General features: G+C 60.3%; 1 protein-coding gene across 1 annotated transcript in view; it reads left to right on the forward strand.

Annotated features, from left to right (window-relative positions):
* The window catches only part of LOC137308258 (rho GTPase-activating protein 33-like), a gene marked incomplete at its 5' end in the record, with an annotated part of 22,722 nt that extends 13,625 nt beyond the window's left edge, over window positions 1-9,097 (forward strand). The window contains 3 exons of the mRNA XM_067977092.1: window positions 1-538; window positions 3,654-4,024; window positions 6,906-9,097. The exon at window positions 1-538 is cut by the window's left edge and continues 71 nt beyond it. Coding sequence (XP_067833193.1) covers window positions 1-538; window positions 3,654-4,024; window positions 6,906-9,020 — 3,024 coding nt within the window. The remainder of the gene's footprint in view (window positions 539-3,653; window positions 4,025-6,905) is intronic.
* Between the last annotated feature and the right edge of the window lie 8,105 nt (window positions 9,098-17,202).

Consider the following 17,202-nt stretch of genomic DNA (forward strand, 5'->3'; position numbering starts at 1 on the left):
CCCGCAATCTCCGGGTTCGAGCCGCGTGCATCTCGCGAGAGCTTGGCGAGCAGCGAGGAGCAGGAGGCCATCTACATGGCTCCCGACTTCCACCTCAAGGCTGAGGAGTGGCCGGACCCGGAGGGCCTGGGCCTGGACCCGGGCTGCCCGGATTGCCAGCGTGGTCTCTCCAGCCCGGCCTCCGACACAGCCTCGAAGCCCGTCTCCTTCACCCGCAAGGCGGCGAACGCCTTCCCCCACAAAGGCCCCAGGCCCCCTTCGCTGGACATCTCCCACCCCGTCGCCGTCACCGTGCCCGCCAAGGTCCTGGAGATGCTGGGGAACCGGGCAGGCGAGGCCCAGGATTTGGCCTGTCCCGGGCCCCCCCTCCCCGGACCACAGCCCCCCGAGATGATCTCCATGCTCCTCCAGTCCTGCGACTTCCAACTGTCGAGGGGCTGCCAACGGGAGGTACAGAGGAAGACGGCGGTCACTGGCCTGGAGGTCAAAGGGCAGGCGGAGAGCCCCGATCTGGAGGATTTGCTGAGGATGCAGGACGGTGAGTTCCGACCCCGGGATCATTCCCGACACACTGCTGTCGCCATCATTCACAACTCGACTCCCATAAAGTCTGTTCCAGATCTTTGTACGATGTTAAATCGCATTGTTCCAGATCAGCGCGATGGCATGTGATCCCACACTGTCCTAAATCCAGGAGACTGCGCGATCGATTAATGAGGAAACACAAAGACAGTATTTATAGAAAAATAACGGACATGGTTCTGGAGCCAAATTTTGATTGGAATGATTTCCTGTGGTGCTTGATGTCGACTGGCATCGCACGTTAACAAAGGCCCCTCGGATGAGGCACTGGTATCCGGGGAAACCCGTACCCCAGTGAGAGTCGGTGTGTGTGGGACCCGTACCCCAGTGAGAGTCGGTGTGTGTGGGACCCGTACCCCAGTGAGAGTCAGTGTCTGTGGGACCCGTACCCCAGTGAGAGTCGGTGTGTGTGGGACCCGTACCCCAGTGAGAGTCGGTGTGTGTGGGACCCGTACCCCAGTGAGAGTCGGTGTCTGTGGGACCCGAACCCCAGTGAGAGTCGGTGTGTGTGGGACCCGTACCCCAGTGAGAGTCGGTGTCTGTGGGACCCGTACCCCAGTGAGAGTCGGTGTCTGTGGGACCCGAACCCCAGTGAGAGTCGGTGTGTGTGGGACCCGTACCCCAGTGAGAGTCGGTGTCTGTGGGACCCGTACCCCAGTGAGAGTCGGTGCCTGTGGGACCCGTACCCCAGTGAGAGTCGGTGTCTGTGGGACCCGTACCCCAGTGAGAGTCGGTGTGTGTGGGACCCGTACCCCAGTGAGAGTCAGTGTCTGTGGGACCCGTACCCCAGTGAGAGTCGGTGTGTGTGGGACCCGTACCCCAGTGAGAGTCGGTGTGTGTGGGACCCGTATCCCAGTGAGAGTCGGTGTGTGTGGGACCCGTATCCCAGTGAGAGTCGGTGTGTGTGGGACCCGTATCCCAGTGAGAGTCGGTGTGTGTGGGACCCGTACCCCAGTGAGAGTCGGTGTGTGTGGGACCCGTACCCCAGTGAGAGTCGGTGTGTGTGGGACCCGTACCCCAGTGAGAGTCGGTGTGTGTGGGACCCGTACCCCAGTGAGAGTCGGTGTGTGTGGGACCCGTACCCCAGTGAGAGTCGGTGTGTGTGGGACCCGTATCCCAGTGAGAGTCGGTGTGTGTGGGACCCGTACCCCAGTGAGAGTCGGTGTGTGTGGGACCCGTACCCCAGTGAGGGTCAGTGTGTGTGGGACCCGTACCCCAGTGAGAGTCGGTGTGTGTGGGACCCGTACCCCAGTGAGAGTCGGTGTGTGTGGGACCCGTACCCCAGTGAGAGTCGGTGTGTGTGGGACCCGTATCCCAGTGAGAGTCGGTGTGTGTGGGACCCGTACCCCAGTGAGAGTCGGTGTGTGTGGGACCCGTACCCCAGTGAGAGTCGGTGTGTGTGGGACCCGTACCCCAGTGAGAGTCGGTGTGTGTGGGACCCGTACCCCAGAGAGAGTCGGTGTGTGTGGGACCCGTACCCCAGTGAGAGTCGGTGTGTGTGGGACCCGTACCCCAGTGAGAGTCGGTGTGTGTGGGACCCGTACCCCAGTGAGAGTCGGTGTGTGTGGGACCCGTATCCCAGTGAGAGTCGGTGTGTGTGGGACCCGTACCCCAGTGAGAGTCGGTGTGTGTGGGACCCGTACCCCAGTGAGGGTCAGTGTGTGTGGGACCCGTACCCCAGTGAGACGGTGTGTGTGGGACCCGTACCCCAGTGAGGGTCAGTGTGTGTGGGACCCGTACCCCAGTGAGACGGTGTGTGTGGGACCCGTACCCCAGTGAGAGTCGGTGTGTGTGGGACCCGTACCCCAGTGAGGGTCAGTGTGTGTGGGACCCGCACCCCAGTGAGAGTCGGTGTCTGTGGGACCCGTCCCCCAGTGAGAGTCGGTGTGTGTGGGACCCGTACCCCAGTGAGGGTCAGTGTGTGTGGGACCCGTACCCCAGTGAGAGTCGGTGTGTGTGGGACCCGTACCCCAGTGAGAGTTGGTGTGTGTGGGACCCGTACCCCAGTGAGAGTCGGTGTGTGTGGGACCCGTACCCCAGTGAGAGTCGGTGTGTGTGGGACCCGTACCCCAGTGAGAGTCGGTGTCTGTGGGACCCGTACCCCAGTGAGAGTCGGTGTGTGTGGGACCCGTACCCCAGTGAGAGTCGGTGTCTGTGGGACCCGTACCCCAGTGAGAGTCGGTGTGTGTGGGACCCGTACCCCAGTGAGAGTCGGTGTGTGTGGGACCCGTACCCCAGTGAGAGTCGGTGTGTGTGGGACCCGTACCCCAGTGAGAGTCGGTGTGTGTGGGACCCGTACCCCAGTGAGAGTCGGTGTGTGTGGGACCCGTACCCCAATGAGAGTCGGTGTCTGTGGGACCCGTACCCCAGTGAGAGTCGGTGTGTGTGGGACCCGTACCCCAGTGAGAGTCGGTGTGTGTGGGACCGGTACCCCAGTGAGAGTCGGTGTGTGTGGGACCCGTACCCCAGTGAGAGTCGGTGTGTGTGGGACCCGTACCCCAGTGAGAGTCGGTGTCTGTGGGACCCGTACCCCAGTGAGAGTCGGTGTGTGTGGGACCCGTACCCCAGTGAGAGTCGGTGTGTGTGGGACCCGTACCCCAGTGAGAGTCGGTGTCTGTGGGACCCGTACCCCAGTGAGAGTCGGTGTCTGTGGGACCCGTACCCCAGTGAGAGTCGGTGTCTGTGGGACCCGTACCCCAGTGAGAGTCGGTGTGTGTGGGACCCGTACCCCAGTGAGAGTCGGTGTGTGTGGGACCCGTACCCCAGTGAGAGTCGGTGTGTGTGGGACCCGTACCCCAGTGAGAGTCAGTGTCTGTGGGACCCGTACCCCAGTGAGAGTCGGTGTCGGTGGGACCCGTACCCCAGTGAGAGTCACTGTATGAGGGACCCGTACCCCAGTGAGAGTCACTGTGTGTGGGACCCGTACCCCAGTGAGAGTCGGTGTCTGTGGGACCCGTACCCCAGTGAGAGTCGGTATCTGTGGGACCCGTACCCCAGTGAGAGTCGGTGCCCTCAGGAGGGGGTGATTGTATTGGGGGCATAAGTTGAATGTTTCTCTGGTTTGTTCACAGCCCAGAAGCCGATCTTCTATCATTCACTGGCCTCACTTTCTATCTCGGCCTCTCACCATGTGCCTCCTCCAACGCCACCCAAGGACCCTGCCAGGTTGATGGCGCTGGCACTGACGGAACGTGCCCACCAGGTGGTCCGACAGGCCTCCCAGCAATGGCAGGAGTGCTGCCAGCTTCCCCCAGCGCCAGGCGACCCCTCGGGTGGGGCCTACGTTGGGTCCCTGCTGATTCACCTGGACCAGATTCCCACCCAGATGGCCAGCCCTCTCTACTCGTCCGTGGACCCCCTGAAGAAAGTGTCTCCCCGAGACCCCTCCTCACCGGACAGCGAGATCGGCCATGGGTATCGGAGCAACAATCTCACCACTCAGGTAAAGATAATCCGACTCCCCGGGGCAGCACATCACCGCGGGCTGACACTCCGACTCCCCGGGGCAGCACATCACCGCGGGCTTACACTCCGACTCCCCGGGGCAGCACATCACCGCGGGCTGACACTCCGACTCCCCTGGGCAGCACATCACCGCAGGCTTACACTCCGACTCCCCGGGGCAGCACATCACCGCGGGCTGACACTCCGACTCCCCTGGGCAGCACATCACCGCAGGCTTACACTCCGACTCCCCTGGGCAGCACATCACCGCGGGCTGACACTCCGACTCCCCGGGGCAGCACATCACCGCGGGCTTACACTCCGACTCCCCTGGGCAGCACATCACCGCAGGCTTACACTCCGACTCCCCGGGGCAGCACATCACCGCGGGCTGACACTCCGACTCCCCTGGGCAGCACATCACCGCAGGCTTACACTCCGACTCCCCTGGGCAGCACATCACCGCGGGCTGACACTCCGACTCCCCGGGGCAGCACATCACCGCGGGCTTACACTCCGACTCCCCTGGGCAGCACATCACCGCAGGCTTACACTCCGACTCCCCGGGGCAGCACATCACCGCGGGCTGACACTCCGACTCCCCTGGGCAGCACATCACCGCAGGCTTACACTCCGACTCCCCTGGGCAGCACATCACCGCGGGCTGACACTCCGACTCCCCACACTGCAGCACATCACCGCGGGCTTACACTCCGACTCCCCTGGGCAGCACATCACCGCGGGCTGACACTCCGACTCCCCTGGGCAGCACATCACCGCGGGCTTACACTCCGACTCCCCACGCTGCAGCACATCACCGCGGGCTGACACTCCGACTCCCCGGGGCAGCACATCACCGCGGGCTTACACTCCGACTCCCCTGGGCAGCACATCACCGCAGGCTTACACTCCGACTCCCCTGGGCAGCACATCACCGCGGGCTTACACTCCGACTCCCCGGGGCATCACATCACCGCGGGCTTACACTCCGACTCCCCGGGGCAGCATATCACCGCGGGCTTACACTCCGACTCCCCTGGGCAGCACATCACCGCGGGCTGACACTCCGACTCCCCGGGGCATCACATCACCGCGGGCTTACACTCCGACTCCCCGGGGCAGCACATCACCGCGGGCTTACACTCCGACTCCCCGGGGCATCACATCACCGCGGGCTGACACTCCGACTCCCCACGCTGCAGCACATCACCGCGGGCTGACACTCCGACTCCCCACGCTGCAGCACATCACCGCGGGCTGACACTCCGACTCCCCGGGGCAGCACATTACCGCGGGCTGACACTCCGACTCCCCGGGGCAGCACATTACCGCGGGCTGACACTCCGACTCCCCGGGGCAGCACATCACCGCGGGCTTACACTCCGACTCCCCACGCTGCAGCACATCACCGCGGGCTGACACTCCGACTCCCCGGGGCAGCACATTACCGCGGGCTGACACTCCGACTCCCCGGGGCAGCACATTACCGCGGGCTGACACTCCGACTCCCCGGGGCAGCACATTACCGCGGGCTGACACTCCGACTCCCCGGGGCAGCACATCACCGCGGGCTTACACTCCGACTCCCCACGCTGCAGCAATGCACTGTTACACTCCCGCCCAGTACAGTGCCAGTGCCAGTGCCAGTGCCAGTGCGTTCTAATTCAATGCCCATGAATTCCCGCCCTTTTCCAGTGCATTCTAATTTAGTGTCCTTGCATTTACGCCCTGTGTCAGTGCATTCGCGCCCTGTGCTCTTTGAATAGTGGCTGTGGGATCTTTTACATCCACCTGAGATTGTAGATGGGGGCCTCAGTTTAACGTCTCATCCAAAAGACGGCACCTCCGACAGTGCAGCACTCCCTCAGTACTGACCCTCCGACAGTGCGGCGCTCCCTCAGTACTGACCCTCCGACAGTGCGGCGCTCCCTCAGTACTGACCCTCCGACAGTGCAGCGCTCCCTCAGTACTGACCCTCCGACAGTGCGGCGCTCCCTCAGTACTGACACTCCGACAGTGCAGCGCTCCCTCAGTACTGACCCTCCGACAGTGCGGCGCTCCCTCAGTACTGACCCTCCGACAGTGCGGCGCTCCCTCAGTACTGACCCTCCGACAGTGCGGCGCTCCCTCAGTACTGACCCTCCGACAGTGCAGCGCTCCCTCAGTACTGACCCTCCGACAGTGCAGCGCTCCCTCAGTACTGACCCTCCGACAGTGCGGCGCTCCCTCAGTACCGATCCTCCAACTGTGCGGCGCTCCCTCAGTACCGACCCTCCGACAGTGCGGCGCTCCCTCAGTACTGACCCTCTGACAGTGCGGCGCTCCCTCAGTACTGACCCTCCGACAGGGCAGCGCTCCCTCAGTACTGACCCTCCGACAGGGCGGCGCTCCCTCAGTACTGACCCTCCGACAGTGCGGCGCTCCCTCAGTACCGACCCTCCGACAGTGCGGCGCTCCCTCAGTACTGACCCTCCGACAGTGCGGCGCTCCCTCAGTACTGACCCTCCGACAGTGCGGCGCTCCCTCAGTACTGACCCTCCGACAGTGCGGCGCTCCCTCAGTACTGACCCTCCGACAGTGCGGCGCTCCCTCAGTACTGACCCTCCGACAGTGCGGCGCTCCCTCAGTACTGACCCTGGGAGTGTTGTCCTGGATTATGGGCTCTGGTGGAGGCCCGATTGATTGAGCCAAACTGGCACCAGTAGTTGTAGCAGAGAAATGCATTTCCCCTCTGGAAATGAAGTGGGGACAGAAGGTCAGGGGTGAAACAGAGCTGACACTTGACCTCTCGGATTGTGAAGGTCAAAGAGGAGGAGGGGAGAGGTCAGGACCGATGATTTCCACCAGATTCTACGTTCTCTTTTCCTCTGTCTGTCTAGGATTCTGTGCTCTCAGCACCTCCAGCCTCTCTCAGACTCTTGGACCCGTCTACACCCGAGGCCTCTCCCGAGACCATTGTCAAACTCACACAGTCGCTGTGTGGGCCAATCTCGCATTGCCGCGTACAGCGCTCTGCGCACCCGTCTCCCGTCCCAGCCTCGCTGGCTCCTTCCAATCGTCAGTCCCAGCACTGCTCTGTCCACTGGTCCAACCCTCAGTCTCCGGCCAATGGGTCGCCCATCAGTGCCCAGACCTCCAGCCCCTCCCGCAGGGCGTCCGGCCGTTCGGCGGTCAGAGGCCCATCGGCATCGGCCGGGCTGACCCTTCCCGCTCCCCCTCCCCCTCCCCCTCCCAAGCCCCCCCACCTGCTTCACCCCTGCCCCTCCAGGTGTGGCACCCTGCCCATCTCTCCCCCTGACGGAGCTCAGCCCAGAGCCTTGCAGCTCAAGCCCGCTGTCCCTCCCCGACCCCCTGTCCCCCAGGGACAGCCCAAGAACCTTCCCCCTCGCCAGCGCCCCCAAATCAGGGCCCAGATGGTTCCGGAAGCCTCCGCCGACCGCCCTCAAACGCGGGGGCCCCACCGGCAGGCCTGCCCCCCCCGGCAGGCCCCCCTGCTTGGTCCAGGGTGCAGCACGACAAGGGGTCCAAGCCCCTGCCCAGGACGGGGGGAGATCTTTAAGCAGGACAACCTTTATGCGGAGATCCTTCCGGAGGCGGGCCACTGCCAGTGCTCCCCTCACCCAGCCCACCTTCCCGAGGAGTCCCCTCCGGCGCTCCCGTACCGACCCGCCCCCAGGGTCCAGCCCAGGTTCATTGCTGCCCCCCGAGCGTCGCTCCCTGACCCGGTCCTGCCCCAGCGGACCCTGCTGCTCAGGGTGCCCGACGCAGCCTCCCACTGGGCACCCACGCCCGGCAGGTCCTACGTTGCCATCAATCGCCAGTGCGCCCGCGGGGCCTCTCCGGCCGGGTCAGTTCCCGCTTCGCAGGGGGACTGGGCTCCTCACTGCCGATCTCCAGCGGGGGGACGCTGCCCGGCTCCGTCACGCCCGTATTTCCAGCAAGGGCGGTTCTGTTACAGACATCCAGAGGCCTCTGAGCACGAGATGGCGACGTGTCCCGATCAGGATGTCGAGACCTCCCTGCGCTCCTTCCACACTTTGACCCATCGCCAAGTACCTGAGGTCACCTACGTCAATGTGCCAGTGTACCCTTGCAGGGGCAGGATGTCCATGGGCTCAATGGGCAGGCAGCAAAGCCATGGCCGACCCATCCAAGCCAAGAGCCCAAGACCAGAGGCCGCAGGTCCCCTGGGAGGGCTACAGGAGAGCCAACCAGAATCATCACAGCCTGCCCCTCCAATCAGGCCACTCGCTGGACGACCTGCGTACTACGGTTATGAGAATGTACCAGCGGGGTTGGAGGAGGAGGAGGAGGAGGAGGAGGAGGAGGCGAGGAGTTTGGAAATTGCCCACCTGAGAAGCAAGTCAGATCCCAGCCAGTCGGAACGGATTTGCGTTGAGACAAACACAAGGTGTAATATCCAGGGCCGACCCGGACAGGGGTCCAAGCTGTCGCACCTTGACCGCGTGGTTCACACCGCCGCCTCAGGCCTTCAGAAACGCCAACTCCCACGGAAGCTGCACGGACAGGAATGGGCAACGGAAGCCAACTGGCAGAGCGCCTGCACCCCTTTCCCTCAACAAAACCTGCCCTCAGGCCAGGCGGAGTTTGCAGCCTCCTCGCACGGGACCAGTCAGTGCTACAGACGGACCTACGGTGTCTTTCCCTCGGGCCAGCTGGTTTTAAACTCTTACAGGCCCGGGCCAGACTGCGGGGAGAGAGGTTACTGCCCCTCACCCGGGGGCTACACATCTTTTGTATCGGAGCCCGAGTACGAGGAGGCAATCGTGACCTACGAGACGGGGCACGAGGTCCAGACATTGGTTTACCACGGACTGGGCGATGCCCGGGGGCTGCAGGGTCTGGGGAAGGCGTCCCCTGTGGAGACGGGCCCGTACGGGGCCCAGTACAGAAACCCCCTGGCCCCCCAGCGGCAGGAGGCTCCCCCTCACTGGCCGGCCCCCGTCGAGGGGTCTGACAGGAGCTTCTGCTGAGCGGCCCAGGCCGAGCCGGGGGAGGTGGGGGGGGACACACATCCTGAGCTCCGACACTCAGTCCTCAATCGGGTTTCCCCGGGGTGGGGTGGGGGGCCATCGGAGTTCTGTTCCGGGGGGTGGAGCGAGGGGGCTATGGGCAGGTCTCGGAGAGATTCCCCCCCTCCCCCACAAAATAAACGGTGGACAATTTGGGCAGTGGTTTCCGGGAAGATTTATTCTTTTAACCAATGACGCAGTGACGCCCCCCTTAAACATACATCAAGGGTCCGGAGGAGCCTCCAATCAGGGTAGAACAGTGGACGTCCAGTCAGCACTGACCCCAGGACCTGAGGGAGCCGGGAATGGGGGAGTCCGCGGCTGTAACGTACCGTCCTCGCTGGACCAGTCCGCGGTCTCTCCGTCCGCCCCGGTCTCTCCGTCCGCCCCCGGTCTCTCCGTCCGTCCCCGGTCTCTCCGTCCGTCCCCGGTCTCCCTGGCTGCCCCGGTCTCTCCGTCTGTCCCCGGTCTCTCCGTCCGTCCCCGGTCCCTCCGTCCGTCCCCGGTCTCCCTGGCTGCCCCGGTCTCTCCGTCTGTCCCCGGTCTCTCCGTCCGTCCCCGGTCTCCCTGGCTGCCCCGGTCTCTCCGTCTGTCTCTGGTCTCTCCGTCCGTCCCCGGTCTCCCTGGCTGCCCCGGTCTCTCCGTCTGTCTCCGGTCTCTCCGTCTGTCCCCGGTCTCTCCGTCTGTCTCCGGTCTCCCTGGCTGCCCCGGTCTCTCCGTCTGTCTCCGGTCTCTCCGTCTGTCTCCGGTCTCTCCGTCTGTCCCCGGTCTCTCCGTCTGCCCCGGTCTCTCTGTCTGTCCATGGTCTCTCCGTCTGCCCCGGTCTCTCTGTCTGTCCATGGTCTCTCCGTCCGCCCCCGGTCTCTCCGTCTGTCTCCGGTCTCTCCGTCTGTCTCCGGTCTCTCCGTCTGTCCCCGGTCTCTCCGTCTGCCCCGGTCTCTCTGTCTGTCCATGGTCTCTCCGTCCGCCCCCGGTCTCTCCGTCCGTCTCCGGTCTCCCTGTCTGCCCCGGTCTCTCAGTCTGGTCCCCGGTCTCCCTGTCTGCATCGATCTCTCTGTCTGGTCTCCGGTCTCCCCTGTCTGCCCCGGTCTCTCCGTCTGTCCCCGGTCTCTCCGTCTGTCCCCGGTCTCTCCGTCTGTCCCCGGTCTCTCCGTCTGTCCCCGGTCTCTCCGTCTGTCTCCGGTCTCTCCGTCTGACTCCGGTCGCCCTGTCTGCCCCGGTCTCCCCGTCTGCCCCCGGTCTCCCCGTCTGCCCCCGGTCTCCCTGTCTGCATCGATCTCTCTGTCTGCCCCGGTCTCTCTGTCTGGTCTCCGGTCTCCCTGTCTGCCCCGGTCTCTCTGTCTGGTCCCCGGTCTCCCTGTCTGCATCGATCTCTCTGTCTGACCCCGGTCTCCCCTGTCCCTCTGTCTGTCCCTAGGCCCCAGGACTGGAGAATTCCAGTGAGACGAAGACAATGATCGAAAAAAATATTATCTTCTTTTTATTCAGAGAGACTTTTATCTGGGATTTTAGAGGTGGAGGCAGGGGAGTCCGCCACTGACCGTTCACACTCTGGGCCTGGGGTCCCACAGTCCGACCGAGGGGGGTCCCACATTCCGACCGAGGGGGGTCCCACAGTCCGACCGAGTGGGGGTCCCACAGTCCGACCGAATGGGGGTCCCACAGTCCGACCGAGTGGGGGTCCCACAGTCCGACCGAGTGGGGGTCCCACAGTCCGACCGAGTGGGGGTCCCACAGTCCGACCGAGGGGGCCGCCCACAGTCCGACCGAGTGGGGGTCCCACAGTCCGACCGAGGGGGGTCCCACAGTCCGACCGAGTGGGGGTCCCACAGTCCGACCGAGTGGGGGTCCCACAGTCCGACCGAGGGGGGGTCCCACAGTCCGACCGAGTGGGGGTCCCACAGTCCGACCGAGGGGGGTCCCACAGTCCGACCGAGTGGGGGTCCCACATTCTGACCGAGTGGGGGTCCCACATTCTGACCGAGTGGGGGTCCCACAGGCTGACCGAGGGGGCCGCCCACAGTCCGACTGAGGTGGGGGGCCGCCCACAGTCCGACCGAGGCGGGGGGGTCCCACAGTCCGACCGAGGGGGGTCCCACAGTCCGACCGGGCCTGGGGTCCCACAGTCCGACCGAGGTGGGGTCCCACACCCCGTCTTTTACAGATGGGTAACAGACACTAGTTTCTAATGAACAGGATAACCTCTCGCAGTGAGTCACTCTCACACCAGGTAGTTATGGATGGGGTGAAACTTTCCCCGTGTCTGTTTTAAGCTGAAACACTTCAGGAGCGAAGTTTCACACAGGCCAGGATCACAGACTCCGTCTCTCAGCCTGGAGTCTGCAAATGTTCTTATTCTCGCTAATGTATTTCTGTCAAAGGACCAGAACCCCAGTATACCCCCAGTGCCCCCCACCCTCACACCCCCCAAACTTTTCCGTTAGATCGCGGCTCAACTGTTTGAACTGAGGTGGGTCCACATTGTTTCGATGTCATCAGCATTTGTGGGTCCGTCCCCTATCAGATAACAGCATCACTCCATCAACACACTTAACACCCGTATGGATTGGGACTCTTTACACAGGCTTTACTCTGTATCTAACCCTGTACCTGCCCCGGGAGTGTTTGATGGGACAGTGTAGAGGGAGCTTTACTCTGTATCTAACCCTGTACCTGCCCTGGGAGTGTTTGATGGGACAGTGTAGAGGGAGCTTTACTCTGTATCTAACCCTGTACCTGCCCTGGGAGTGTTTGATGGGACAGTGTAGAGGGAGCTTTACTCTGTATCTAACCCTGTACCTGCCCTGGGAGTGTTTGATGGGACAGTGTAGAGGGAGCTTTACTCTGTATCTAACCCTGTACCTGCCCTGGGAGCGTTTGATGGGACAGTGTAGAGGGAGCTTTACTCTGTATCTAACCCTGTACCTGACCCTGGGAGTGTTTGATGGGACAGTGTAGAGGGAGCTTTACTCTGTATCTAACCCTGTACCTGACCCTGGGAGTGTTTGATGGGACAGTGTAGAGGGAGCTTTACTCTGTAACCCTGTACCTGCCCTGGGAGTGTTTGATGGGACAGTGTAGAGGGAGCTTTACTCTGTATCTAACCCTGTACCTGCCCTGGGAGTGTTTGATGGGACAGTGTAGAGGGAGCTTTACTCTGTATCTAACCCTGTACCTGCCCTGGGAGTGTTTGATGGGACAGTGTAGAGGGAGCTTCACTCTGTATCTAACCCTGTACCTGCCCTGGGAGCGTTTGATGGGACAGTGTAGAGGGAGCTTTACTCTGTATCTAACCCTGTACCTGCCCTGGGAGCGTTTGATGGGACAGTGTAGAGGGAGCTTTACTCTGTATCTAACCCTGTACCTGCCCTGGGAGTGTTTGATGGGACAGTGTAGAGGGAGCTTTACTCTGTATCTAACCCTGTACCTGCCCTGGGAGTGTTTCATGAGACAGTGCAGAGGGAGCTTTACTCTGTATCTAACCCGTGCTGTACCTGCCCTGGGAGTGTTTGATGGGACAGTGTAGAGGGAGCTTTACTCTGTATCTAACCCGTGCTGTACCTGCCCTGGGAGTGTTTGATGGGACAGTGTCGAGGGACTGCCCTGACCTGGGGCTGGGTGATTGATGATAACGGATGTCAGGGACTCCTGGCTGATCAGGATTTCTTTTCCTTCCTGATCTTCGAGGTGGTTTAATATTTAAACCGGTAGTAAAGCTGATTTTGGTGCCTGTCTGTCTGATTGAAATGTTTCAACGTTGAGTTGGTTTTTGCAAACCTCCTGACTGTTACTAAAGGTTGGAAGTTGATTGTAACCTGTCACCAGTACTTGACTGTAACCAGTTACCGAGACTCAAAAGAATGGGGGGAGAGAGAGAGAATATAAGGACTATCAGTAACTCAACCTGGGGTGGGACTGAGTCACTCTGTCCAGTGACCCCCGGGTTAGAGAGAGGGGGAAATCAGCCAGGGTTCCTGCTCCTGATCACTGTCCGGTGACCCCTGGGTTAGAGAGAGGGGGAAATCAGCCACCTTTGACCCATTGTAAACAATTTTACAACACCAAGTTATAGTCCAGCAATTTTATTTTAAATTCACAAGCTTTCGGAGGCTTCCTCCTTCCTCAGGTGAACGATGTGAAGGAGGAAGGAGGTAGCCTCCGAAAGCTTGTGAATTTAAAATAAAATTGCTGGACTATAACTTGGTGTTGTAAAATTGTTTACAATTGTCAACCCCAGTCCATCACCGGCATCTCCACATCATGACCTTTGACCCAGTGAGAGTCGGTGGTTCAGGGGAGGAGGGGAGAGGTGCTGAGGACAAAAAGCCAATGGATGATGCCAGTGTGTACCCGCACCGTCCTGGGTGTACTGCAGGTTGAAGGGGTGCGGACAGTGTACACAGACCATTATCCGGCTTTTGTGTACCTGCAGCACAGAGGGCAGAGGTCACAGGCCCCCAAATAAAAGGCCGGTGAAGGAAGTGGGAATAAAATAAAACTGAACCGAGCAGCAGAGCAGAGCAGGACCCTCAGGATCTGAATAGAGAGCAGAGTGGGTCATATTCCCGGTGACCTGGGGCAGTGTCCTCCGATACCTGCCCTCTCTGATCCGATATAATCAGGAACGGGTCGGCCGTGGGAGGTGGTGAGATTGTTCCTGCAGTGCTGCCTTCAGCCAGTGGGCGGCAGCGTTACTCTATACAATGCTGGACATTTGCTTTGCCAAGGAAAAAGTGTCAGGACCACTTCTCTTAAAGGGACAGACTGCCTCTGTTAAAGGGACAGATTGCCTCTCTTAAAGGGACAGACTTGCCTCTGTTAAAGGGACAGATTGCCTCTCTTAAAGGGACAGACTGCCTCTGTTAAAGGGATAGACTGCCTCTCTTAAAGGGACAGATTGCCTCTGTTAAAAGGACAGACTGCCTCTGTTAAAGGGACAGACTTGCCTCTGTTAAAGGGACAGATTGCCTCTGTTAAAGGGACAGATTGCCTCTGTTAAAGGGACAGACTTGCCTCTGTTAAAGGGACAGACTTGCCTCTGTTAAAGGGACAGACTTGCCTCTGTTAAAGGGACAGACTGCCTCTTTTAAAAAGACAGACTGCCTCTCTTAAAGGGACAGACTGCCTTGCAAAGCGTCAGACCGCTGTTCTTAAAGGGACAGACCGCCTCTCTTTAAAAAAGGATGTACGTGTATTTCTATAATCACCTTTCACAATCTGAGGACGGCCCAAAGTGCTTTGCAGACAATGAAACATTGTAATGTGGGAAAGGCACCAGCCAGCTGGGCAAAGCTTCCTCTCACCCTCAGGATATTCTTGCCTTCTCTCGCCCACCTCCCCCGACAGTCCCCCTAACGCCGCTGACTCTCGCTGGGGGACGGGTTTGTGTGTGAGTGTCAGCAGCGCGTTCAACAGTCAAAGTCCAGGCCAATCCTGTCCTCACCTAATGTGTACAAACACACCTTCCAGCAGGGGTCACTGGACAGTGATCGGGAGCAGGAACCTGGGCTGATTTCCCTCTCTCTCTAACCCAGGGGTCACTGGACAGTGATCAGGAGCAGGAACCCTGGCTGATTTCCCCCCTCTCTAACCCAGGGGTCACTGGACAGTGATCGGGAGCAGGAACCCTGGCTGATTTCCCCCTCTCTCTAACCCAGGGATCACTGGACAGTGATCGGGAGCAGGAACCCTGGCTGATTTCCCCCTCTCTCTAACCCGGGGGTCACTGGACAGTGATCGGGAGCAGGAACCCTGGCTGATTTCCCCCTCTCTCTAACCCAGGGGTCACTGGACAGTGATCGGGAGCAGGAACCCTGGCTGATTTCCCCCTCTCTCTAACCCAGGGGTCACTGGACAGTGATCGGGAGCAGGAACCCTGGCTGATTTCCCCCTCTCTCTAACCCAGGGGTCACTGGACAGTGATCAGGAGCAGGAGTCCTGGCTGCTCGTTTACATCCATCCGAAAGATGGCAACTCCAACCGTACAGCGTTCCCTCGGTGCTGCACTGGGAGAGTCGGCCTGCATTATTGGCTCAAGTCTCTGGAGTGGGAGCTCGAACCCACGACCTTCAGAGGAGAGAGAGAGACAGACAGACCGACCGACCGACCCACTGAGCCACATCCTTGCTGACTCATGTCAGTGAACAGACTGTGTGGAACTTGCTGGGCTGGGAGAACCTGTCTAACTGGATCCACTCTGCTTCTTGCCTCAGTCTTGTTTTTGAGCTGGTATCGGCCTGACTGGGGGAGCTGATTGTCACAGTCTCGCACCCCCAGGCCTCCCGTCTGTGCAGGGCCCCAGCAAGGGAGCGGAAACAGAATGTACCGTTCATAATCTGGCAGAGTCTGGGGGGGGGGGGGAACGGAGAGAGAGATGGGGAGAGGGAGTGAGGGGGAAAGGGAGGGGCAGGGAAAGAGAGGGAGAAAGGAGGGAAGGGGAGGAGGATGGGAAGGGAGGGAGGGAGAGGGAGAAAGTGAACCAGTCGGGTACCACCTCCAGGGCTCCACGATCGCAGTGGTGAAATCACCAGCCCGTCGGGGGCACAGGTTAGTGGTTGCCAACGCTCCAGGAATGGAATATAATCTCCTGCGATCAACACACAGGAGAAATATCACAGGGGAGGTTTAAATTTTAATTTTCTTTGTTTATTAGTTCTAAAAGTACTGGGAGATGGGGGAGGGTGCAGCTGGAGGTCATCTGATGAAACCTCCAGGAATACGTCTAATCAGAGTTGGCAACTCTGATCTCTGGTCAGCGTCTGCGGGGAAAACAATAACCTGCATTTATCCAGCGCCTTTAACTGAGTAAAACGTCCCCGAGGCGCTTCACAGGAGCGTAAATCAGACAGAATTTGCCACCAAGCCACATAAGGAGATATTAGGACAGGTGACCAAAAGCTCGGTCAAAGAGGGAGGTTTTAAGGAGCGTCTTAAAGGAGGAGAGAGAGAGGCGGAGAGGTTTAGGGAGGGAATTCCAGAGCTCAGGGCCCAGGCAGCTGAAGGCACGGCCGCCGATGGTGGAGCGATGGGAATCGGGGGAGCGCAGAGATCTCGGAGGGTTGTCGGGCTGGCGGAGGTTACAGAGATAGGGAGGGGGGCGAGGGCCATGAACACGAGGATGAGAATTTTAAAATCGAGGCGTTCCTGGACCGGGAGCCAATGTAGGTCAGCGAGCACAGGGGGTGATGGGTGAACGGGACTCGGTGTGAGTTAGGATACGGAGCAGCAGAGTTTTGGATGAGCTCGAGTTTATGGAGGGTGGAAGATGGGAGACCGGCCAGGAGAGCATTGGAATAGTCGAGTCTGGAGGTGACAAAGGCCTGGGTGAGGGTTTCAGCAGCGGATGGGCAAATTCCAGGAGAGGATTAAGGAGCCAGGGTTGATCTCAGTGACTGCCTGTGATTGGAATTTGATGTCACAAGCAGCCGGTGGCTCCAGGACAAGGCGGGAGTGCCAGACAAGAATTCAGAGATCAGTTCCAGTTCCCCACCCTTCCAGATTCCAGGGCTATTGTACGTATCCCTGCCCGTCCACAAGCTGCACCGAGGGGATCCGCACCCCTCCCCCCTCCCCCAGACAATTGCACCCTCCCCGCTGGGAATCAGAGGTTGTGGGGTTCGAGCCTCGAACACAAAATCCAGGGCTGCACCGTCGGAGGGGCAGCACCGAGGGAGGGTCAGTGTTGAGGGTGGGAGGGTATGGAAGGAAGGGGGGGGGGGGAAGAGAGAGAAGAGGGAAAAAAAAACTTACTAAAACATGGATCTGATCAAAAGGAGAAAACAAGATGTGTTTTGATGCGGTCCTGGGCCTGTGTGTCATAGAAGTTACAACATGGAAACAGGCCCTTCGGCCCAACATGTCAGTGTCGCCCAGTTTATACCACTAAGCTAGTCCCAGGACACTGAATCCTCCACGCTCAACACTGAGAGCAGGAGTCACCCAGGGGGGGAATTCTCAGCTGCACCAGGGTCACAAGACCCCAGAATACTTCAATACCACCCCCTCCATCATCCCCACTCGGGATGGACTGGCCAGTACCTCACCATCAGACTGTCCCCAACCCTCCTCGAGGCAGAAGAAAGATTAAAGGTGTCAGCCATTGCTCAGTGGGCATCTCTCTCTCTCGGTGTCAGAAAGTCACGGG

Source organism: Heptranchias perlo, unplaced genomic scaffold, assembly GCF_035084215.1.
Source record: "Heptranchias perlo isolate sHepPer1 unplaced genomic scaffold, sHepPer1.hap1 HAP1_SCAFFOLD_1251, whole genome shotgun sequence".
Lineage (NCBI taxonomy): Eukaryota > Metazoa > Chordata > Chondrichthyes > Hexanchiformes > Hexanchidae > Heptranchias > Heptranchias perlo.